Consider the following 26,265-nt stretch of genomic DNA (forward strand, 5'->3'; position numbering starts at 1 on the left):
AACATTATTACAGTTAAAGGAATAATGGAATTAGAAAAAATCACTATCTGGCGTCACCAAATGATAACTGATTCAAACAAAAATGTCAAGAAATTCTAACATAGGTAAACATCAACAGGTATCAAAACAAAAACAAGTAGACAGTAGTTTGCCGGGCAACTGGACATACATAAAATTGAATTATCTCCTTTGAGATACTTCTCAACTAGAAGAGAAAAACAGTAACATTCCAGTGGAATATTGGTTCTTAGGCAATGGAAGAAGGCTGCCCCAAAGGGGACATCTAGAAATGTCTGGAGATCTTTGGATTTTACAATTGGGGTGCACGTGCTACCAAATCTGGTGGGTAGAGGTCAGAGATAACACTAAACACCTGGCAAAGCACAGAATAGCACTCTCTGGCATGGAGGGCCACCTGTAAGTTATACAGGTTTTTGACCTTGGGTTGGGGAATGTCACTCTCCCAACCCCCAAGTTGTTCACAAGTCAAACTCTATATCCTTTTGGCACTCTAACTGCAATCAACAAAGAACTGTCCAGCTTAAAATACTAATATTGTAGAAGCCTCCCTACTGGCTTAGGGATTAATTATCAGTACTACCACTGCAACAGCCCACCCTGGTGGCCTGAGTTGGAGCCTCTACCAGGGAGCTGACCCACAGGATGCAGCAGACCTCTCTTGTCTTGCATGCTGCTCCCCTCAGCAGTGTATTTCAGTAAATCTTCCTGTTCTCTGTTCTGCTCCCCATGCTATCTCTTGAGTCTTCTCACTCCCATCACCTCTGGCCCACACCCCAGTTCTTCTACAAAAAAAATAAATCTTTAAAAGAAAAAAGTTAATAAAAAAAAATTAGTGGCCAAAGACCCGTTAAACACTACCCTTAGCCAAAATGATCAAAGTTAACACCACCAATAAAAGGATATACTAAAAGCATGTGCTTCTTGATACAATGTCCTGCGAATACGTCACTGCCATAGTATGTCTACCAAAAAAAAAAAAAAAAAAAAAAAACATGCCTTCTGGCTAATCAAGATTATCAGAAAACCAGAATTAAGGGATAGTCTACAAAATAACTGTCTTGGACAAGTCAAAAATGTCAGTATTTGAAAGACAAATACTGAAGAACTCTAGGTCAGAGAGGCTAAAAAGATCAAATCCATAATCATGGATTTTCTATCACCGATTGAAACAATGGAAACCATCTGAGTAAGACCTATAGCCTAGTATTATACCAACACTGATATCCTATTTTAATCATTAGGTAGAATGGAATGCCTTTGGTTCTAGAAACATACTCTGCAGTATTTAGAGATAAAGCAGCAAAGGGAGATAAAGAGATAAAGCAGAAATTGTCCACAATTCACACTCAGTTTTGAAAAGTGTGTGTACACATACATGTGTGTGTGACACAGAGAGAGAGAAACTAGAACTAAAAGAATAAGCAAATGTGGTTAAAATGTTAACACAAATTCTAAGTGAATTACATTAGGAATTCTTGGTATGCTATCTATATCTTTTCCCTAAGCCTGAAATTATATTGAAATAAAAAGTTAAAACTATACTTCTATTTATCATTACACTTCAAAAGCACTGTTACAAAATAGTAAACATAACCAGTTGAAACATAACAATTAAAATCACTTGCCTCTTTGTGTTGCTTTGCTCACCTACTCTCATTAAATATGTATAGGCAAAAATAATAATATTTAAGTAGAAAGGCATCATCATAAAAATGGAATCTGTTTCTGAACTACTTTTAAAAAGACTGCTTTTAGTCTATTAATTAAGTGCTCTATAGTGAAGACAAAGTGGATCATACATCACAACAAATAGTGTCCAAAGCTAATAATTTTTTAGAAGTCAAAATGTTTTTCCTACCTCAAAATTCTATTTTTCAATACTTACTCATGATCTAGTGCTTAAAATTAATTAAATGCAACTTATAAGACAAGGACAAATCTATACGAACCATGCCTATCTAACTGATAACTTCCTCCCTGAAATAGGCTCTCAAAAATTTTTATAATGCTCATTTTCAACCAAGATTTAAGAAACCATAATTACAATGTCACTTTACTCTAAGCTCATAAATCATTTATATTTTGTAGTAGTAATGTCGAGACTTAGATGAGAAAACAATAAATGTTAATTCAATCTGACATGATAAAGAAAGGTTCTGATGAATGTTAAGGAACTATGAGTTATAGGCATGTTGCAGTGACTTACATGTCTGGGAGAAGAAGAATCTGGTTGAACACTCTAAAAATGAAACAGAAAAACAGATTATACTTCTAAAGTCCTAACAATTTTACAAGTAACTTCAAAATGTCTAAAATAATCTCAAGTACAGACTCCACTGCTAAGAAATGAGCCACTGCTAAGAAATGAGCCACATAAACTCTGTTAAAATATCAAGAGAAGATAAAAAGTGACATACTGGTGTCAGTGTAATATTCAAAACATGTAAAATCCTTCCGAATTCTTAAACTTCCTATGGTTAATAATTTCTATCTAGCTTAAAATTTCTGAAGTGGCTATGGTAGACAGATCCATCTTACTGCTTCACTCACCACTACACCTAAGAATAAAGGTAGAATGCTTTTTCGTGCAACATTACTCCATTCAAGAAATACACAGAACAGTGTACTAGCTTGTAAGAGCTCTAGTTCTATCCACAAATTCCAAGCTTAATAAATAATACAGTGGTATTTGCATTAAGCTATGATCTGTGTTTTCACATTAAAATCAAGTGAGTTAAACTGCATCCTTCTAAAATAAAAATGTTCAAAAGTGTTATGCAGCTACTTTCAAAATCATGACTCTCCTCCCCATCACCAGTTCATTTCCTATAACACATGAAACGGTGTATTTAGAGTAGTCCATCACCACTCTACAATTCTACACCAAGTTTGGCATGTGGGCCTTGGCTAGTTATGAAATCTGGTTTAAAATCTTTCCATTTTACTAGTAAAACCTCTATGAAAAACTGTTTGGAGGTTTCTCAAACTGCTAAAAATGGAGCTCCCATAAGACCCAGCAATCCCACTCCTCCATATCTACCCAAAAGACACAAAAACACTGATTCATAAAGACACCTGCACCCCCATGTTTACTGCTGCTTTATTTACAATCGGAAAGACATGGAAACAGCCCAAATGCCCAAAAGTAGCTGACTGGATTAAAAAGATGTGGTATATATACGCAATGGAATATTACTCAGCAACCAAAAAATAAACAAACACATGCCTTTTGCAGCAACATGGATGGAGCTGGAAGAGATCATGCTTAGTGAAATAAGCCAGAAAGAAAAGGGAAAATACTGGATGATTTCATTCATAGCAGGAGTATAATGGACAAGGCGAGAAAATAATAATAATAATGAACAGCTATATACCAGAGACATTTCATGGGGGTGGATAATGAACAGCTATATACCAGAGACATTTTATGGGAAATGGGATAAAAATGGCAGGGGAGAGGAAGTGCACTGGACTATGATGATGGCACACAAGTGATTTGGTAATGGGAAGTCCACAGGGATAACAACTGAGATGGAAAAAGGGCACAAAATGATGTAAAAATAAACTATGTTATTTTTTAAAAAATCTTTCCATCCTAAAATCTATCCTCAAAAAGTTGTTATACACTTTATTTCTGTTTACAACATTACTGTTCTTCTAGTCAATTAAAATAAAATTTGTCATCTTTTATATTTTTCATTTCTAAAATTATATTCACCTAAAAGTATCAGACAAAATGAATGGGACACAGGGATGATGGAACTGGAGAAGAAATTTAAGTGGCTTAAGACAGAAGGGTAGATTAAGGGTGGTTGAGAAGAAAGAAAGAACAAGGGTAGAAATTTTGACACAAGATCACCAAATTTAATCAGAGGGACTTGGCTGCTTGTCATTAAGGAATCAAGAAGGAAAAAGTAGAGGCTTACAGTTTTGAGTCTGTCTAAAAGCAAAGGAATGAAGAAGGCAAAACATCTGTGATATCTTCTTTTTTAAATGTGCCTGTTAGATATATGGGACTAGAACTGTCAAAGTTGAAGACTTTGAGATATAAATATAGATAAAATTTATTTATAAGGACAACAGATCAAATAATAAAGAATATGAACTCATTGACAAGGGCTTACAAAGTAAAAAGAGAGACAAAATACTAGCAAATTCTCACCAAATCAGAAGTGATCAAAAGAACAAAGAGGCATCAACAAAGGAAAATAAAGTTATCCCAAAAGTAAGATAATTGCCAAGGTAGTATAAAGTTACACACACATACACACATATACACACACAAAGCCAAAACAATGAGAGTAGAAAAATGGAATATAATTTTCATAGGGATTAAATGATGCACCATTCAGAAAAGAAATGAATACAGATTTGGCAATCACAGATCATTAGCAGCCACACTAACTGTAATTTACTATTGCAATAAGGAAACATATATGGATGGATTTTGGAGTAAAGGAATGGTTGACACAGGTGACTTATTTTAAATGCCTATTTAAAAATGGTGAGTGAAAAAAGAAAGAACATTTGATGGTATAAGCAGAAATAATTAATAGTTTTTAGGACAGGAAAGGTTCTGCATCATAGCGTATACCAGTCAACTTACCAATACAAACAAGAAAGAATGGAAAGGAAAGAGTCTACATTAATAGTCCAACTGGTTTTGCATGGATAGTAAAAATTTTAGTATTCATTCTCCTATTTTTGCAAAGCTTAAAATTGATAACATGGTATGTTAGAGCAATGGAAGTGAGAACAACCTTTCACTTCTGATACTAGTTTTAACATTACTGTATCTACCAAGAACAGATTTTAATAAATTTCACCTACAGAATACTTAAAATGTAATAATTTCATTAAAAATAAATTTCAGTAATGAAAAATTATTATTTTTAACACGTGCACACATATTCTAACATAAAAACTAATTTTGAGGATGCTTCATTTATGTATCATTTTAAAAGTTTTTATGTCCCTTCTGATCCCTACTAAATTTAACATAAATAAATCCAAAACTAAATATGACAATTCAGTGATAAACACACACACACACAGGCACACACAAGCATGTACACATAATCTGAAACCCTCTCTGCTTTTTAATACAAATATTGTCCTGTAGCCTAAAGAGAGATGCGGGTACCTTAAGTAGTGAGTATTGACAGCTGGCTATCACCAGGCAGAACTGGAAGACCCATATATCTCTGAAGAAGCCTTGAATGAGAAGAACAGAGCCCAAAAAAGCCACAAGAATTGCCAGGATGACAGCTAATACATTTTCTAGGATCTCACGATTTCTGTAGATAGAAAAATTTTGAGCTGAATCATCAATAAAATAAAATGGTTGGAATGGAAAAAAAGAATGACATTAACATAAAGTTCACATTACAATACATCTGCTGTGTTTTGGTACTAGGTTTGAGTAAGGTTTTAGATTATACTGAAAAAGAAACAAGTTTATGCAAAATATTAGCACGAATTCTTATGTGCTTAAATAAAGCATTCTATGGTTGATGTGAAGTTCACTAAGAGATAGGAGCAGGGTAATGATTCTTTTTGTTTTGTTTCATTTATATAATTTCTATTGCTATACTTTCAAATCACTAATATTTTCTTCTGTAGCATCTTACTTGCCATTAATGCCACTCATTATATTTTTAAATTTAGACAATTTTTACATCTCTATTAAGTTTGATTTAAGTGTTTAAAGTTTCTTCCAGTCTACTTAACTTTTTAGAAATACAAAGTACAATTATAGCTGTTTAATGTCTTTGTAATATCTATGACAGTTAAAGGCTGACTTCTCTTTGGACAATCAGCTATTTAGACCTGCTGCTAACTTCATTAATTGGGTTGTTTCCTTCGTTGCTAAATTGAATTTTTTGGCGGGTGTATCTTGGATATGCTAACCCCTTGTTGGTTGTGTAATGCTGGGAACTCTCTGGCAACAGAATGGGCAATTGCAAGACTCCACATAATTTGTTTCCCATCTATCAATAATTACTACTCTGTGGTTTTAGCTTAAATTTAATCTTGAAAATCACTTCACATAGGAAGGTAAATTCAATCCTTAATATCCCATGTTGACTGCAAGAAGCACTTGATTACCAAGTTCATAATAGACATACGTTGTTTGCTATTAAGAACAGTTCTAAGAGATAAAGACAGAAGTGTCTTCTATTCCTTTTATAATTAGGGTTTTATGACCTATAATCTTACAATCATTAAATATCACATATTCTCTAGTTTTAAGAATTGTATGGTTTTTTATTGATGAGAAAGTATTTTTGGTCTAAACATATCAAAATTGACACAAAATGATGTTAGTGAATTCAAGAAACTCGATGTTTGGGAGTCTATTAACTTAAATTTTATCTTAAAAGGACAAAAATAGAAAACACTTTCCAACACAGTAACCAACTAAAAATCTCAATGGGTATTTAGAAGGTTTTTAATTTAAAAATAAATCTACAAACATTTTAATGCTCACCTGTCAAACAAAGCCAAAAGTGTGAGTCTGTCAAAGTTAATGCCAATCCACAGCTGTGGCAAGATCCAAAAGCGGTAATAGTGTTTAACTTTTTGGGCAGCCTCTTCTGTTGGACCGTAAGTAGTGCCTATGTCAGGGCTTAGATCAATGTCTTGTTGCTCCAACAAATCTGTATCGATGGTTAATAGTCTGTTCAATCGAATCTGTGGAAGAGAGAGCTGAAAGAAAGTCAGCATTGAAAGGCTTAAGCTAGCTAATCAAATCATGATTCAAGGCTATTCAGTTAGCATGAAGATTATTAAGGCCTTAATTCTCCACATTAGTCTACCCTTTGTGGACTAAAGATCATATAATATAATATCATGTAAAACTACAGCAGATGACATTTTGAAGGCAATAAACAAAGCAAATTAATCTAATGGTCTTTTAGATAGGTTTTATTAGGAAAACTTTAAATTCTTAATATCTTATGATTATGCAGCAATTCAGTGCATTAAAATCACTTACAGTGAGTCAATCTGAGCCTATATAAGAAATCAGAGTATACTGCTTTTAGTTTTAACTCAGCCAGTCATTCACTAGTTCACCAATATCCCCTTGCTCTAAAAGAATCCATTTTATCTAGCTCAGCACTGGCCAGTGTTTGGTTAACATAAGGGTTTCATACCATTTAACAGTGAAAAACAATATAACAATCATTTTTCCCATTTTTGCTTCTCTTTGAAGCTCCAGGAATACTCTGCAGCAAGAAAGTAAGAACAATCTTTACTTTTCAAACACATAAGTAAGGATAGTAAAGACAAGCTATTATATATATATATATATGTATATATATATATATATATAAAACATATATTATACACACACACACACACACACACATATAAAATATGCATTTGTCAATAAAACATTGACAAATCCGTCTTCACTTTTTTTCTTATCCTCAATGTTTTCTTAAACTTGTCACCACAGATATTGTCAGCCACATACTTCCTCTTGTCAAGGCTATATGTTCCACTGTATGGTTTTTAACAGCATCCGTGGCTCCAAACCACTAGATAACAGTAGCATTCTCCCAGCTGTGACAAGCAAAATATGTTTTCTGACACTGCCAGGTGTTCAGTAGTCGAAAATCACTGTTATATGCTGATTCATATCTATATCTTATCCTTACTCAAAACTTTCATTATCTGGAACCTGCAAATGATTAATCCCTTTAGCCCTAAATGTATGTACATGTACCTCTTAAATGGTGCTAATAAGGGCTGGTCTGTTTTGTCTTTTCTAACTGATTTTACTGATTTCTATAGTTACTTAATCTGAAAGTACATTTGATAACAATAAAGTAAAACTTACCACATCATGTGGATAAAATCGAACTGAGGTAGAACTGGATACATGAGAATCCGTGTCACTAAAATAAAATGTAGGGGAAAAATCTTAAAGGAATAAACATCTTGTCAAGTGGAAAACAGAAAAATAAATCCTTACTAATTAGACAATATTGACAATGGTTTCATTTTTCCATGCAAAATTCAAATATTAAGAGAGTATTTTTTTAGTGTTGTGATTAAGGGTACATAATCTTTGGGTCAGAGTATCTACATTCAAATTTCTTTATCAACTAAATGAGATCTTATACAAATTATCTCACCTTTTCATACCCCAGTTTATTCAACAGTAACAAAATGATAGTGCTTCTATCACAAAGTTCTTATAAAAAGTATTTAAGAAAACAATTAATATATTGTCTGGAACCACAATAAATGTAAGCCAGTACTAGTACTGACAGTTCAACTTTTTTTTTTTTAAAGATTTATTTATTTATTCGTACAGAACTGGGGTACAGGCCAGTGATGCAGAGGGTGAGAGGATTCACCAGAGACAGAGTGGGGAGCAGAACAGGCAGATGAATGAAGTACACTGCTGAGGGGAGCAGCGGGAGGGTCAGGAGAGGTCTGCCACGCCATGTGGATCTCCTCCGGGGCCGGTGGGGATAGAACTCATGCAGAAGTGGCCTAAGCTTCTTAGTGCAGTGCTTTAACCCGCTGCGCCACCAGGGAGGGCCCACAGTTCAATTTTTAACTGAGTCAAGTTTAGATCTCAAAACTTGGTATTTTAACCATGGAACTGTTCTTGTCTTGAATTATATTAAATGTGGTTAAATGTTTCCATTGATTCACCTTCCAATTGCTTTTACTGTTACAATCTGCTGATACTCCAATTTAATCATTTTTAACAGAGTTCGTTCAGAAAATGGTTTCGGAGTGTTTTATCTTTTCTGCCATAAACTAAGTGACTTAAGATTTAATTGCTTTAAAATAGCCCCTTAAACTCAAGAAACTAAGTGAGTGAGGGCTTTCATTGGTGGCACAACACATTCAAGTGCAGTACTATGGAACTATCAGCAGCCACTGCAGCGCAAGGGAGCTGACCCACATGGTGCAGCAGACCTCTCCTGGACTGCCCACTGCTCCCCTCATTGGTGTATTTCAGTTCACCTGCCTGTTCTGCTCCCCACTCTGTCTCTGGTAAATCCTTTCACCCCCCAGCCTCTGGCCTAAACCCCAGTTTTTATATGCTTAAATAAATCTTAAAAAATAAAGAAAGAAACTAAGTGAACTGTCCACAGATGCATATTTATGTTTAAGATAACAATTAAATAAGACATTTCTCATCATTAAGTGGAAATCCAAATGACTCTTGTGACAAAGTGAGCTAATTAATCAATAGATGTCAAAGTAACAACCTGAGCAGATGAACAGTAGGGGTAAAATTTTAGAAAACAAAATTTTAAGGTTCAAAACTATAGTTGATTATGTTAAATGATCAAGATTTCTAACTTATTTGTTTTTCTCCTAACTTCTCCATTATTTTATATTATACTTCCAGAAAAAGAAAACACATTCTTTGGAGACAAATGAATCATTGACACAATTAAGTCAATAAACAAAGTGTTTTCAAAGTAACTTTTAAAAATTTAAACATGGCAAATATTTGCAAGTATATACTTTGTCCTAATTTGACTTCACACATACCAGATATTGGATGCTCTTCTTGCTGCTGGTTCAAAATTCACAAGTGACATATCACAGCCACCAGTCTCATAAAGCGTAGAAGAGAACTTACCTAGCAAATAAATGAGTTTTTTAAGAGCCATTAGAATACTTACAATTTTTCCCTCATAATAAATCAAAATTTAACTTACTATCACTGAAGAAAATGACTATATAACCTCTTCTTCTAAAATAGCTTAAGAACAGTTATCTACATGTAACTCAAGTTACATGTAGAGAGTGAACTGGAAAGAAAAGCTAACAAGTGGGGCAAATGTTAAGAAACATAATCAGGTTTTAAAAGAAAAGATTTGGTCATCTCTGCACTATCATCTATCTCTGCCTCTTTTCTCCTCAAGCACATTCTTAATTCAAGTAATCATATAATTGAATTTAGGGTGGTTTACAAGTCACCTGACCACTACTTACAAGTAGCATATGGCCACTGGGAAACCTGCAGCAAATAAAAGAATATCAAATGGATCTAAGAAAACTCAATACCTGAATGGGGATAATTAAATTATAGAAAGCAATGGTACTTCATCAGTCAAAAAATAAAATAAAAATTTTAAATAGTAATTATATGATTTTCTAAGAATTATTTAAAAAAGCTTAGGAATACCATTCGGTTATAGCCAAGTATCTCTATAAAACTGATAAAAGTTTTAGAAATTATATTGGTTACAAAAGAATATTGATAAAAAAAAACTTAAAATGAACTCAGTATAAAGTTTTGCTCATGAAAAGATGAATTTTCACTCAGAAAGAAATGACATTTTATTGCTATTTATGTTTCTCCCTGGGCCGGAAGTCAGCAAATGTTTTCTGTAAAAAGCCAGATAAATATTTTAGGCTTTGTGGGCCAAAGTCTCTGTTGCAAGAATTCAAGACTGTCATTGCAGCATGAAAGTAGTCACAAACACATATAACAAACATATGTATTTACTTCACTTACTTTAGTTATGAAGATAAGAATCAAGCTAGATTTAGCCAATAGGTTGTAGTTGGCCCACCCAATCTAGACCAAAAATCTAAGACTTCTAAAACCTCTCTAACTCTTGTCCCACAATGGAAATCAGGTCACTATACTACTTGGGTTTAAATGTTTCAATCCTAAGAATCAGTCCATCTTCCTGAAATATGCAACTGTGGTGGGTTTTAAAACAGGAGAATAAGGAAAACGTCAGGCACATGAAAAAAGGCTGGTGTAGAAGAAAGCTTTTGGGCACTGATAAGGAAAAACAGATCTCTGTTGCTTGGCAACAGTAAAAATCAACAACAGTCTGATTAACTGGATGAGCACTGTTCTCTAGTACTAACTTAATATAACATGACTTAATTTATTATTCGGTCTCCACTCCTGCTGCCTACCAACCAGATCAGGTAAGTGAACATTGTAAGTTCATATCTATAATGATTTCATAATCTGCTCATATTTCCTTTTAAAGGGACAAGTATTCCTTATCTTCATAAAATGATCTGCAACAATGGTATGGTGACATTGCAACAACAGGTCAGAAAAATAAAAAGAAAAGCCACAGAATAGGATAACGTGTATCATATTAATCAGTTGTATCTAAAATGTCAAAGTAACTCTTACATCTCAATAATGAAACAATCCATTCTAAAAGTGAATAGAAGATCCCAGACAAACTTCACAAAAGATGTACAGATAGCCAATAAACACATCAAAAGATCCTGAGCATCCTTAGTCATGTGAGAGATATCATCTCCCATCAGGGTTAACTAAAACTATAAAGAGATATCATCATACTCCCATCAGGGTTAAAATTTTAAAGGCAAACAACAACAAATGTCAACTAAATAAGAACAGGGGCTCCTACACACTGCTGCAGGGAATGCAAAAGCATTTCTGAAAAAAAGTTTAGGTTTATTCACAATAGCCAAAATCTTGAAAACACCATAAATATCCATCAATGAATATGGATCAAATGAATAGACAAACAATATATAGCATGTTCATTCAATGCAAAGTACTACCTAGTAATATAAGGAACATACTACTAACATGCAACAAACTACTAACATGCTCCAAAGCATGGTGCTTAGTGAGAAGCTAATCACAAAGGCAATATATTCTATGACTGCATTTATGTGAACTCAGGAGTGGGGAAAAGCCTAATGACATTAAATACATAGTGGCTGTCTATAGGCAGGGCAGAGGAGGGATGAACTAAATGGAAGCACAAAGGAGTTTTTGAAGAGGAAGGAAAGATTCTATATTTTGATTGTGGTATTTAACAGGTATGCACATCTGTTTACCTCATCAAACTGTACATACCAAGTAAAAGCAACCAATCACACCTAAATTATATATAAATAAAAGTGATTTAAGTACAAAAATGAAAAAGGTTGGCTAGATACAAGCTTAATTAGATGAAAGATAACTAAACCAGCTTGTGAAATTCCCACATGAGGATAACCAATATTTTGAAGAATAAGTGGTATTTTCATTTTAAAAAGACTTCATTTTAAAAAGATGCATAAGAAGATGTAAACATAGTATATAAAATCAAAGTTCCCTCTCACCAGTAGAGATAGCTACTGCCAAGTTTCTGTGCAAATTAAAATCAGGGTTGAGATTTGTTTAATGGAGGAAATGTATCTCAACCCTGGTTTTAATTTGCAATTTAAAAAATTAAGAGCAAAGCTTAAGTTGTTTCCACACAATTGCAAGCTTGTATTTCTTTAAAATGTTCAGAACTTCTAGCAGGTCACTGATCTTTATTTTATGATTACAAATGCTTATTATTGCCTTATTGTGGCAAAGACTGATGACTGATTGTCTGTATTCAATCCCTCATTCCTTTCACATTAGGTCTCTCACTGAATTTCAGCAGAGCATTTGCCCCCTATTTAGAGATAATCCCAGTCTCTCTTGCAGCTACAAATTATCATGTGACAGACAGTAGAAAGAAAGTGAGAGGCACATTTCTGAAGTCACATTCTAAAAGATAAAGACTGTTTGTCCTTGACCTGCTGTTTAGCTATCCCCCTTCCTATTTTCAGGGTAATGTCAATGGCGAGAGAAATCACTAAGGATCAGGCAAGGAAGCCAAATGTGAAAGAGGAGCAGATCATGTTTCCCATTAGACAGATATGAGAGAAATATAAACTTCTCTTTATTGCAGCTACTAAAGATAAAAAAACTTTTAACCTATTTTCCAACTCTACACATATTGCTAATCAACTTTAATTTAGAATCTAAGAATGTTAAATGTTAGAAGATTTAGTCTTAGAGCATCAAAGAAGTCTTCATAACATAGCAAAACACAAATTAGATGCCTCAGATCCCCATTATCTTCTGTAAAATTCCTAGAACAAACCTTGTTTTAAAGTAATAGTAATAAGCTAATAGTCTTTTAATAGTACCAATAATAACTTTTTGAGTGCTATCCATGAGATGAGCATTAGAGTTAGAGTGCACAAAATTTCTCGAGGTTTATCTTTAATGTATAATATTTGTGAAGATAAAATGAATACTCTCAAGCCCTGCCAAATAAAGTTTAAGTGGATAAGAGCTTTCCATAAGCAATTAGTAGGGAGGAGGGGGTGTTTACTCCTCTTGACTTACCATTCTACTTAAACATACTTTCCTAAGGAGATAATCATTGCTGTATAGAAAGGTTTATGTAAAGGATATTTAGCAGACTACATTATAATAGGAAATATTAGGAATCACTTTTGAGATTAACAATGCAATTTTAAAATTAGATGTCTGTTAATAGCAATGTTTATTTATGTAATTAGCTTACAAATGCCAGGTACTATTCTAATTACTTTGCATGTCTTAAGAGATAAAATTCCCATCCAGGCCCTCCCTGGAAGCGAAGCAGGTTAAAGCACTGCACTAAGAAGCTTAAGCCACTTCTTCATGAGTTTGATCCCTGCCTGCCCCGGAGGAGATCCACATGGCCAGGCAGACCTCTCCTGACCCAACCACTGCTTCCCTCCGCAGTGTACTTCCCAGTCAACCTGTTCTGCTCCCTGCTCTGTCTCTGGTGAATCTTATCACCCTCCGCATCTCTGGCCTGTACCCCAGTTTTGTACAAATAAATAAATCTTTAAAAAAAAAAATTCCCATCCAAACTCTATGAAGTACACATCATGATTGTCTCTTCTCCTGTCCCACCTTGGTAAATAAGGAAATTAAGGCATAGGAGAAAAAATTAACTTCCCCACAGTCACGCAGCTATTTAAATGGTTGAGCTTGGATATGATGCCAGGAAGTCTGACTCCAGAGTCCATAATGTGGAACGAAGTGACAAAGTACTATGCAGTCACTCAACAAATTAAGGAATAGTAACAAGAATGTACATTCAGATGTACTAAGAAAGCAAGATATAAAACCAATATAGTGCACAAAAGTCACACAATAATATCTCAATTCCGTTTCAGTAAAGAGTGCATTAAAAAAGACAGGAAAGAAAAAATATAAAACATTAATAGTGACTATGTAAGCAATCAGATTTTGGATGAATTAGATTTTCTTCAGAACATTTCCCAGCATTTCTAAACCTGTACTTATGTTGTAAGGATGGGGAAAAAAACAGTCTAATTATATTAAAAGTAAGTAAGATATAGCCCCCAAATTTCTTAAGACTTCTAAGTATAATAAAGCATTCTTATTAAGAGTTACAATAAAGGGCCCTCCCAGGTGGCGCAAAAGTTAGGACGCAGTATTGCAAGCTGGCCCTAGCTGCTTCAGTGTGAGTTTGATCCCAGCCCCGGAGGTGATCCACAAGGCGTGGCAGACCTCTCCTGGCCCCTCAGCTGCTCCCCTCAGCAGTGTACTTTGTCAGTTGGCCTGTTCTGCTCCCCACTCTGTCTCTGGTGAATCTTCTCACTGCCCCTGCACCTCTGGCCTATACCCCAATTCTGTATGAATAAATAAACAAATCTTCCCCAAAAAAGTTTCAATAAAAGTAAACATTTTGCTTTCATTTATATACATTTTATGTTGTCTCCTAAAAGGAGCAAAGATAGCAATTTTATATTAAAAAACAAGATCAACACTGTTAGCAAAAAGAATATAATATTTGCTTAGATGAATGAAAGCCATACCAAATGCAGGGGACTAATGTATAGATTATGAGATACACACTCACACTCCTACCTCTTTACTCCAAAACGTGTATGTATATCTCTCCTGACTCAACATTTATACTATTAAGGAATATTATCTGTAACATAGCCAAAATGCTATAGAGTAGTCCATAATGCACATAGCCTTTTTTAAAAACCAGATTACCCTAATAAAAATGATTAGAAGTATAATGAATCCTCTATTTTTTTTTTAAAGTAAGCTATTACAAGGCCTTTACATCATATATCTGTTTTAGTTAATATAGTCAATAAGGGCTACCAGATTCCCTGAAGCTTTTGTTTTTTTTTTTTTTTTTGGTAACAGACCACATTTTCAATTAGTAAATTCTGTAGAAAAGCAGATTATCTTAAATACCTGCTGCGTCAACCCCTGTAAAATAATGAAACAGAAAAAACCCATGGAAGAATCAATTTTCTCACCATGTTTTAAGCCTCTAATATATTAATGCAATTAAGAAAGTCTTAAGTCTATAGGAGACTACTTGTGATATTTATATACTTTATATTTAAGTATGATATACAGAAAATGTCCTCATTATTGGCTATGCCATAATAGTATTTTTAAATTTTTTCACTAATTTTATAACTACATTTTCAAAGCATGTCCTCACCAGTTATAAGCACTAATTTCATGCAAAGAAGAACCACATGCAAATTTTCCTGTTTTATTTCATGTTATTTAGAACATTTCCTCTGAGGTATAGTGTTACACACTAAGAGTTTAACTATCAATTATAATAGCTTTCATCATCACACCAATTAATCTTAATTTATAGGAGGAAGATGAGGATAACATAAAAACCTGAGAAGTGATTTCCAGATTTTATAGAAAAAAGCTAGTATGTATATAATTCAATTTAGGCTATCTGAATTGAGAGTCTCTCATGTAACTATCTGGGATATAGCCACATTCTTTTTTATTTAGCAAAACCTTAATTTAATTCAGGATATAGTAGGAAATCAACTGCAAGTACAAAAGCCTGATAAGGCACTGATGAAAAGGAAATTAACCTTTAAGAAGTGGTTAAAAAAATATTACAGTTTAGGACTTGAAAAATAATAGTAATTTCCTATTCAAAGATGTTAACAAAACATATCCATCACTTCTATTAATTGAATCTTTTATTTTAAAAAATAAGGTGTAGAAATGAAGGCTATAAATACAAAAGAAACAAGCTAAATATTTCTAACTAGGTTATGGATGATTCACAGAAAATTTACTGTTTAAAGTTGTGACTAACAACCATACCTGCTGAATACAAATGATGAACATAATTTTTTCTTTGAACAAGCTAGTAAAATTCTTATAACACTATCTTCAATAAATTTTCCACCAGATTTTCTAGGTAACCTTAAAGTGCTAGTTAAGATGCAACAGAGAAATAAGAATTTTCATGATTTAGTATAAGAGCTAGATGTAAGTATCTGTTATGATACCACATAACATATAACATAAAGAGTAAAGAGGTGGAAAACAGTTAAGGAAAACTATAGAGGTTTGGAATGAAACAATGCTTAACTGCTTATTTCCTTTAATTCAAACTGGCAACTTTACAGTTTAAAAGTACACAAATTATCACATCTACATGTACATAAAAACATTTTTTAGATATACATGTGTACATATGCAAACATATGCACTCACACATATCTCTGATATCAAACTGTATAATCTATGCAACATTTTCATATGTAAATATGATGCATTTAAAAGTTCAAATGAAGAAGCTACAATTGGAAGGAAGCAATCTTTGTAAATAGGTCATACTTGTAGGGACTACCACAGCTAATTCTAAAATATTTGAATATACAGCACCTAAATTCACACAAAATCATATTACCAATGTTAATTAAAATTATATAGAAAATTAAGCCATGAAACAAAAATATGCTAGTGGAATATTTTATAAAAATTAGTGGATCTACCTTTAATGCTTGTTTTGTGCTAATTTTTAGTAAGTATCCAATTTGGCAGCTACCACAGGTCAAAAACTAATAAAGACAATTAACACAAAAGATGAAATACAAATTTCAAAAGAATATCCTGAATATTCACCAGTAGATGATAAAGTCATCTCCAATCAGAAGTCTTTATCTTCAGAATCTTCAAGGCAGGTCATTAACACGTATCACTAGCACATATGACCTGCACGTAGCTTTAAAATGAGGTTTTAGGGGCCTCCCTGGTGAGGCAACAGGTTACAGCACACCACTATGAAGCTAACACTTCAATGCTCAATCCCTGGCCCCAGAGGTGACCCACATGGCACAGTAGACCTCTCCTGACCCGCTTACTGCTCCCCTCAGCAGTGTACTTCACCAATCTACCTGTTCTACTCCCCAGTCTCTCTGGTGAATCCTCTCACCAGTGGCTCCTACACCTCTGGCCTATACCCCAGTTCTGTATGCACAAATAAATAAATCTTTAAAAATAAATAAAAAACAAAATCAGGTTTTATAGTTAAATTTGATTAGCAAGGTTTTATGTTTTTTTAGCAAATCAAGAGTTTTCATATAGGAAAATCATGTGCTTGATTTGACAAAAGTCTAAAAACTCAAAACTAGGTCAAAATAGTCTTTAATTTTAGCTAATTTGCTATCATAAACCCAATGGCCAATGGTGATAGTGACTGTAATTTTATATGTATAAACTGACAAGTCCTCTGAACTTTGGGTAGCCCAAGAGAAATATAAAAACATTAACTGAAAAAACTAGCAACTAAAAAAAGCATCATAGCTTCAAGTCAAACAAGTAACTAAATTCACTTTACTCTCTCAAGCACTCTCCATATTAGCTCCTCCCTTTTCACAATACAAATTCAAAAGCATTCTAATATTAAGATGTTTTATTGCCTCCTCACTTTATTTAGAAATCACTATGCATTTTAACGTTATGTGTATCTTAAGTGACCAGTGTAAAGTTTCTAAATGATTGTTAAAAGATGGTTTTACATCAATATGCACATCTAATATTTATTAACATCTCTCCAAGAATTTTCACTTAACTGGGAAGAACTAACTAATAAGCAGCATATGAAATTTTACTATGCTTCATGTGGACACTTTATACCACAAGTGTCTAGTCAAAGCTTCAATTAAGCTATCATATTTATAAATGAGGCACAGTTATAATATGGACATTATATGGACAAATCATGATGAGAAAATATATTTTCAAATAAGTACTTGTGAATAATCAAATTTTCCTCTCCACTATATTTACTTAAATTGCTTTTAATCTGTTTCTGAACATAAGAAATCTGAAACGTACAGAGAAATAAACTAAAGTACTAAACTGTCTTCAAGACACAAAACTGATTAAAGAAGCTATGCATTAATGTGGTTAGAATTAAGAATGAATTAATAACTTATGTTGATAGAAATAGTAACAAAAATTTACAGTTTTTATTTGATATTAGTTAGTACACAATTATGTTGTCCTCAGAGTACTATATTTAGATGGACATTGAAGGGACACAGAATACGCAAAAGATGACATAGTAATAGACTGCTAGATAGCATTTTGCCTTTCTTATAGCACATTTAGAGAATTCAAAAAAACAAAGGTTTAAGCAAAGTATTTTTTTAAAAATCACTATCTTTCCACATGGTACAAATGCCAAGAAAAGCCCTGCCCAAATCCTTATAAGAGAAGCAAGAACATTTATTAATATTTTTAGCTACCTATTAAAAATATACATGCTCAAGGAAAATGAAAGCAAGAATAGAAAGAACAGAAGACAAAGGCAAAATTTTCCTTACACACAGGACCAACCCCATAAAATGTGTTCTTGCCATAGTTCCAAGATGAAACTATCTCAAGAAAGAATTGCTTTCACTGTTACCCATTATTTGCTGCATTAAAGTTTCATATCACCAAAATTACAGAAGGCCTGCATACCAAGTTCATCGTGCAAACTGCTGCCGCCTACAGCAGATGCAGTGTCATGAGGTGCTTCTAAGTGGACACTCCCATTTCTCACCAGCAAGGAGGCACTAGCACTGAGCACTGCAGTCTGGGAAGGGGGACGGGACTGGACTTTGACCTGGGCTGTGGACTGCTGGCCTTGCTGACCATCTTGAAGGCTAGGAGAAAACATGGATTGGGGAGACATTACAGGGAAGAAAAGAGAAAACAATAGCTAGAATGAAGTTAATGCAGAAAATCAATTTTAAAAAAATTTTTTCAATGTAACCTAAGAAAGAGCCAACAAATGTAAAATATACAGGATATACTGCCAACTTAAATCATCTGGTCCTCAGAAATGTGATTCATATGAATCAGTATGGACACAGTAAATATTCAGTACATATGTAAATGAATCAAACTGACTTTTATCGCACCTCACATTAACAAAGTTCTAGTACAAGGAAAAAGAAAGCAAAAGAATCACAAGTATATTAAATGTATTTGGGTTGTAGTTGCTCCTCAGCAAATAAATCCTATCTTTCAATTAAATCTAACAAACACCTATAACCTGTATTTTAGAAGTATTCTTGCAAATATACTGGCACTGCAAAAATCAGAATATAGAAGAAAAAATTTCTACATACATGAAAAGCAAAGATTCTTTGTGAAATGTAACCAAAATAACAATTTTGAACCAAAAGAATCACAAACTATTGAACCAAAATAACCAAGTGAAATGCAAATGACCACTAGAATGCTGGAAGCATAGTTAATATACAAAATGTTTTTCTATGAGAAGTCTCTATATATCTGAAATAAGGTCACAGGCTTTATGTACAAGTGTTAGTTAGCAATTTAATTTTGTTATCACTTTTTCCAATCCATATCAGTTTCATTAATAAAGATCTATCATTCTACAAAATCTTAAAAATAATTTAGAAACCAGTAACCGTCAAGGTATATTAGTCTTTTCTAAATGCCAAAATTTAAAAAAAATTGGTATTTTGTGATTATATATATATTTTTATTACAATAATCAATAGCATCTAAATTATTTTAAAATTATCTAAAATTAGCAAATTATATTAATCTGTTTTATACAGTTTAAAGCACTGAATTTTAACAATCTTAGTACAACACTAAAATTTAAACCAATGAAACCATTTTAAGTATAATCCCTATATTTTATTCTTTGCATATGCTTAATACAACTCTGCATTCTGTTGATTTAAGCTTACTTTGAACAAACTACAGTCTGTTCTTAAATTACACACTTTAAGGAATTAAAAAGAATGCTACTTAGGATGGCTTCCTTCTGTGTCTTTTATCATTTATATGATAATTCTTCTAATTCTAATTCTAATTCTTTAAATTCAATGCAATGGTTTCTCTGATCTGATGTCAGCAAATTCATCTGCTCAGACTGGTGAAGAGAGCTGTAATTTGAAGCTCTTTTTTAACCAGGAAGTAAGAAACTAAGTAGAAAATAATATATATGTTGCTTATGTCTGTGGTTATGGGAACAGAACACTCTGGAACTACACTGTCTGATACAGTATTCACCCATGACTCCTTAAAGTAACTAAAATTTTAGTTCCTCAGTTCCACTAGCCACATTTCAAGTGCTCAACAGCCATATAACAAAAGTTAAAACTACCAACAAAGAGTGTGGAAAAGCTACTAGTGTCTATCATACTGGGACAGTGCCGATTATAGAATAAAACAGATGTTCTGTTAGTCACCACTACCTGGAATATTCATTTGCCAAGCCTCTCTTAGAGCCAATAAAAGGTTTACAATCTGAGTGAAGCATAAAAATGTACACAACAATAAAAAACCACGTCTGTAAAATGTTGACTTGTAAATGTTTGCTGGCATTTCTCAAAGCCGTAAATATTACAGTATTCACTCAGCAGCTTCTATGGAGTAGAATCTGTACAAATCTGACATAAATCCAGGGATGACATTGGGAACTGATATAATCAAATTTATATTCTGAAAGTCTATCCCTCTTCCTCAGAAGCTATTTAAACATCCATAAATTTTACCAAAGAGACTAAGTAGCACAAGGAAGACAATTCTGAGGTGAAAATGTTCTATGTCCCTTCAGATTCAGAAGACAGCAGAAATTCACAGAACTTGTGCTTAACAAGATTTTATCACTTTTTTACTTAAAGTCATAAACAAGGATGCAACATGACAGATGTACTTTAATGAACATATCTGAGTCTCCACTAATCTTCACATTATCTAAATAAAAAGGATTTTCAAAATACTAGGCAATGCATGAAAATCAACTCCAGAATATAGAAACAGAAGAAACTAGACCAAATTATTGTGGTTGGAAATGACAACTTTTTGAATAGCAAAAGCAAGTCACAAAATGCCTTGTTCAAATTCTTGTTCGAACTCTTGTTCAAAATCCTTCAACAGCAACAACAAAGCCTATAATCTTTACAGAAACTGTTATGAAAACTATTCTTGGGGGTTGTACTTTACATAACTTGCCAAGGAAATATCAAACCTATCAGTTTGAGAAAAGGTTACCAACTATTTTAAAACACAGCAAAACAAAAGGTAGAAATTTAGGTCTATAATATCAACAGCATCATAATACCAACTATGTAATATGCAATCATACTAATTATTGATAATTCACATTTCTATTTTAAATGAGAAAAATAAAGGTGATCTTACGGTTTATTTCCTCTGTATCACCACTTAGCATCTATCACATCCTACTTTGTAGTTTTATCTTTGTGTGTGTCTTCTAACTAAAAAATAAACTCTAAGAATAAGATCATATTATTCCTATGAATCTCTAGAGTTCAGAGAATATTCTCAGGAAAGTGTCTTGTGCACAATATACAAACAAGAAATATCAGATGGATTAATTCCTGAGCACATCAAAATGACCTCTATGAATTTGATTATTTTTATGTATTACTATGACCCTCTTTAAATCCAGAACTTTCAATCATATTATTTTAAACAATAAATCTAAGAATACACTAAAGCTTTTTACCCTTCCCCAGAGTTTATTTTTTACTCTTCACCAGAATTCACTGGTGATACCTACTCATTACAATCCATTTGGTGGATTACACATTAAGGTTGACAAATATAAACCTAGAATTCTTAATATTAGTATTAAGTAATTTTTAAATATCTGTCTTTGTTTTAGCCCCAGTAACTGAAAAATTAGCAAGGAAGGGCCTACAAAACTTATCCACAAAGTTAACTTAATGAAATGAAAAAAAAAAGACTTTAAAAATTATTCAATTATTTCTAGAAGTATAAAACACTTGATGACTCACTCTCAATCCTTGGGAGACATAGTTTACTAAGTTGCTTTTTAGAACTATTCATTATTAAAGTTTAAAGAAGTTAGCATATTCTATTAGATTTATATATTACTGTAATTAAAGTATCACATCTACTCCATTTCTTTTTGACAAACAAGTTTTCAAATTTTGTGTGACCATGCTATCCTTTACTAAAAGATGAAATTATGATGCAATCACACAGAACTAATACCAATATACTTTACCAATATAATAATTTTGCAATTACAGAAGATTATTTTATTAAATTGGTGTTTCTCCTAATTACTCACAGTATTATCTTATTTCATCCATGATGATGTCAGATTATTTTAAGACAAGCAGCCTTGGTTGCAAATATCCTGGAACCTCAACAAAACCAACATGCTGATACTTTCCAAAAATTCTAATGTGAGCTTTTACAAATAAGTTTCACACCATATCCTCGTTTGAATTGTGATATATTTAAAACCCTAAAAACACAAGGAGAAATTCTATTTGTTTGGAGGGAGTAGAACACAATTCTTTAACATTCCACCAGGCAGGGGAAAAAAGCTAATTTGTGTGCAGTTTTTGATGAGTGGGCTCCAGAGGCTCATCTGTGGCAGGAATGAAAGGATTTTCAGAGCAGGAGAGCAAAGAAGGTATCTTGCCAGGTGTTACTCAAGGAGCACAAAGTTTAGAAAACAGAAAACAAAAAGTAAAATGAACTGTTCAGCTCTCTGCAGTTGGGAACTTTCAGCTAAAACTTTTAGCAGAAAGAAAAGTTACTTCAGAAAGCAAAGGAAAAGAAGTAGAAAGGAAACAGGAAGAGGGGTAATGAAAAGCAAAGGTACTCAGCAACAGTTTTTACACCAATTGCTTCTTTTAATTGCTGCTTTTCCTTTTCTTATATTTTAAATGGTTTAACTAATCCATATTATATTTCACGGCAATATGTACTGCCATAAGGACCTCAGAAAAATGAAGTTCCTTATTGTAATGTAAAATCCAGAAAAAGTCTCCTTAAACCCCAGAGGGATATAAATAAAGCAATATTTAAAAAAAAAAAAAGGACTATGCTACACTCAAAAACAAGATTTTCATAAGTAGGGGTTTTGTCTTTCAACCTGCCATGAATTCAATCATCAACAGTTATTTCATCATGTTCTTTTTGAATTTCAAATTAAAATGTGGTAGGAAAATAATATGAATAATGGTGCCTAAATGTATATGCGCTGCTTAAAGCAAGAGCATAAAAAGTATTTAAGTTCCAAAAATAAATTAAAACACAAATTTTTTTAAATTCAACACGGACTCCTTAGATTGGACACATTGACAATAAAACATTTACTAAAACCTGAATGGAAATTTACTTCCAATATTATAAGTGTTTTCTTAGTTAGGAATACTGGGAGAAAATTAAGTGTTTCTCCTCGACATATATATACACACGTATACATAAATATAAAGGTTGAGAAAAATCATCACATATATGTAAATGTACATGTATATAGCTAATGGACCATCTTTACAATAAATATTTTAGTTCTCTGTCATTTACTAGATCCAGAGTAGGAAATAAAAACACCACATTTTAAACAATATGAAATAAGATGTATTTTAGTGAAATAAAGTAAACTGGCTTATCAAGTTGAGGTCAGTTATGTGTTATTCCTTATTATGAGCATTACTCAGTCCATATTTGTTCCTATTAAACTCTGTCAAGATGTCAGGGGAAATGTTGCAGTAATGTCATTAACTTGAAGTAGAAAAAAAATTCAAAAAAGGATGCCTGAAGGTTTAATTTTTATTTCTGTAAGTACCCTAAAGTGATCGACTTAAAAGTGACTCCATCAATCTGGCCGTTTGTTTAAACGGTGCAACACAAGGCATGCACAACGCAAAGAGGCTGGTGACCACATGCAGTGAGAGGCTGAAGAGCTTACAGGTATAGGAGAGAAAAAGAAAACAAAGCTCTCAAAACTTCTGGGGACTGACAGAGCAGGTCAGGAGGTCTGTTACATGCATGCTAAGCTTGGTGGAATTTTGAAATACCGTACCTTGGGGGTGATCCGACGAGCAATGGAGGAGGGGTAGGGTTACTCCCTGCATTGTGCCGGCGCCGCACTGCCTGGCGCCTAAAAGTGCTGCGTTCCCGGCGAAATGACACCGCCTCCTCGCTGGCCTGTGCTGCTGCATCAAGACAGACTCAGGTCAAATAGGAGCCCAGGTCAGAGGTGTAAACAGCAGCTGAGCCTCTCTCCCTTGAATCCCCACCCTCGGAGGGAGTACACAAATGCATCGTTTACTTAAAGGATACGTTTCCCTAAAAAATGTTTTCAATCTACCATCTTACCTCACCAACTTCTCTCAAACACAATTTCCTATTTTAAGGTCTCTTGCTTTAAGTCTTTTTCTAAGTCTTGTTTATTTAGTCCCTTGTTTCCTTCATTCCCCCGTTAATTATGACAGCCTTAAAGCACAGTATTGGTTAGTTTCTACTAAAGGGAATAGGTCCAGAATCAGGTTTCTCACTGTCATGAGGACAGTATAAAAGTCAATGAGGGTACTTCATTTTTGGTGCTCAGGTGTAGTAAAACTGTAAGTTCATCTCACACTACCCTGCGCCACAAAGCTGGCAGCATTAAATGAAACTACTGATAACTAGGTCACACAATTAGTTTTCAAATGTTCAGGTTAAGAGAGCATCAATATATCCTAATAGTGAGGTACTTTGCTGCCATTAAACTTGATTCAATTCTATGCCCCCAAACCTGATTCCTTCAAGATTAGGAAGCAAATATCAGCAAGATGGCAAAAATAGAAAGTCATACCTTAATCCAAAAGCAATAAATTTCAAACTAAACCAAATACACAGCAATGAAGAAGTCACAAAATGGCTTAATACAATCACACACGTTTACATGCGACCATAGAAAATGACTGCTTTGGGATTCTAAAATGACATCCATCCATTTGACTCAGTTTTTTCCTTGAGATCTGATTTATTTTAGGAATTATTTCTTTCCTTAAGAAATTTCCTAAAGAAATAAGATTCCGCAGCAGGGTCCCAGTTACACTTTAACTTTGAAAAGGGTATTCTAATGTTATACAGAAAGACAAGTTAATGCAGAAACATTCTTTCCAAATACATGAGAATTCCTTTTTTACTTTTAATTTTTAGCAAGTATGAAATGGATCACAAAAGTAAGAATGTTCTATTTGGATTTTAGTTCTGTTACAAACCTTCTTGACAAGTATTACTGATCCTAAAAATCATTATTCTGCTTAGCTAAAACAATGCCCATCAACCTGAAGAATGCTGATTTTTATACACAAAGTATTCTTTTTAACATTTACACACCTATCCCCTGTGCAGGCTGATCCAGTTAACATTCTTTAGTGTATTTAGTACACTAAGACTAGGAATTTATGGACTACCCTCAGGAGGCTTGAACTTCTCTATGTTCAGACATTTTCTTTAATTAAAGATCTGGCAGGCATAAATTATTTCATCCACTTGGCAACCTTCTGCCAGTAAAAAGTGTAAGTCACAAATCATAGGATACTTATTTGTACTGCTTGTTTCTTCTCAGCTCACACACTACAGTCATTCCAAAGCCAAGCAACAACGAATTAGGCTTTGAAATTTGAGTTCCAAATCAAACTTGATACTTGAAGTAAATTTCCTTCTTTTTTTCCCGGTTTATTGAAATACAATGAAAATTACTCTACAGAGTGAACAAAGGCTAGTATTTGTAAAATCTCATATGCAAAAACCATGTATGACCTACAAGAATAAATGATGCTGATTAAAGCTGAACACCTGTAACTGTGTTGTCAACCATGGCAGTTACCAGTCACTTATGGCTATGTAAACCTGGTTAAAAAAAATGAAAAATTCAGTTTCTCAGATTCACATATCACCTTTGAAGTGCTCAAGAGTTTCACATGCCTAGTGGCTTCAGTTTGGGAACAAAAGGCAGAGATCATTTCCATCAGCAAAGCAACTTACAGTGGATACTATACTGACGTAAACAGCCAAGGGTGACTATATGTCACCACAATCTACAAAGCACACTAAGTTCCTTGCCTATTCCTGACAACCACCACCTTAAACAAAGGAAACTGCAACCAATACAGCCACAGAGGAGAAAAGACACTTGTCGTAGGCAGTGTGGTTAACTAGCATAATTATAATAATTAGTATAAAATGCAAATAATGAACATTTAGCACACTAGTTATAAATGAATTATATATGTAATGTAGGGGGAAAAATCACAAATACTCAAGAGATTAAGAAACCACAAACAACAAATCAAGTATAAACTTTCCAGATCATATTTTAGAAAACT

At 33.5% G+C, this 26,265-nt stretch overlaps 1 protein-coding gene across 3 annotated transcripts in view; it reads right to left on the minus strand.

Annotated features, from left to right (window-relative positions):
* PCNX (pecanex homolog (Drosophila)) overlaps nt 1–26,265 on the minus strand; it is a 143,592-nt gene that overhangs the window by 54,053 nt on the left and 63,274 nt on the right. The window contains exons 7-13 of one of the 3 annotated variants that reach the window (XM_012724520.1): nt 23,970–24,102; nt 18,596–18,780; nt 9,550–9,640; nt 7,868–7,925; nt 6,512–6,714; nt 5,165–5,318; nt 2,228–2,260 (exon numbers count right to left, since the gene is read on the minus strand). In XM_012724520.1, coding sequence (XP_012579974.1) covers nt 2,228–2,260; nt 5,165–5,318; nt 6,512–6,714; nt 7,868–7,925; nt 9,550–9,640; nt 18,596–18,780; nt 23,970–24,102 — 857 coding nt within the window. Of the gene's footprint in view, nt 1–2,227; nt 2,261–5,164; nt 5,319–6,511; nt 6,730–7,867; nt 7,926–9,549; nt 9,641–18,595; nt 18,781–23,969; nt 24,103–26,265 lie in introns of all 3 variants that reach the window. The other 2 variants (XM_012724519.1, XM_012724521.1) reach the window with 2 other exon arrangements.

The sequence above is a fragment of the Condylura cristata genome, unplaced genomic scaffold, assembly GCF_000260355.1.
Source record: "Condylura cristata isolate star-nosed mole 26May11 unplaced genomic scaffold, ConCri1.0 scaffold00013, whole genome shotgun sequence".
NCBI classification, from domain to species: domain Eukaryota; kingdom Metazoa; phylum Chordata; class Mammalia; order Eulipotyphla; family Talpidae; genus Condylura; species Condylura cristata.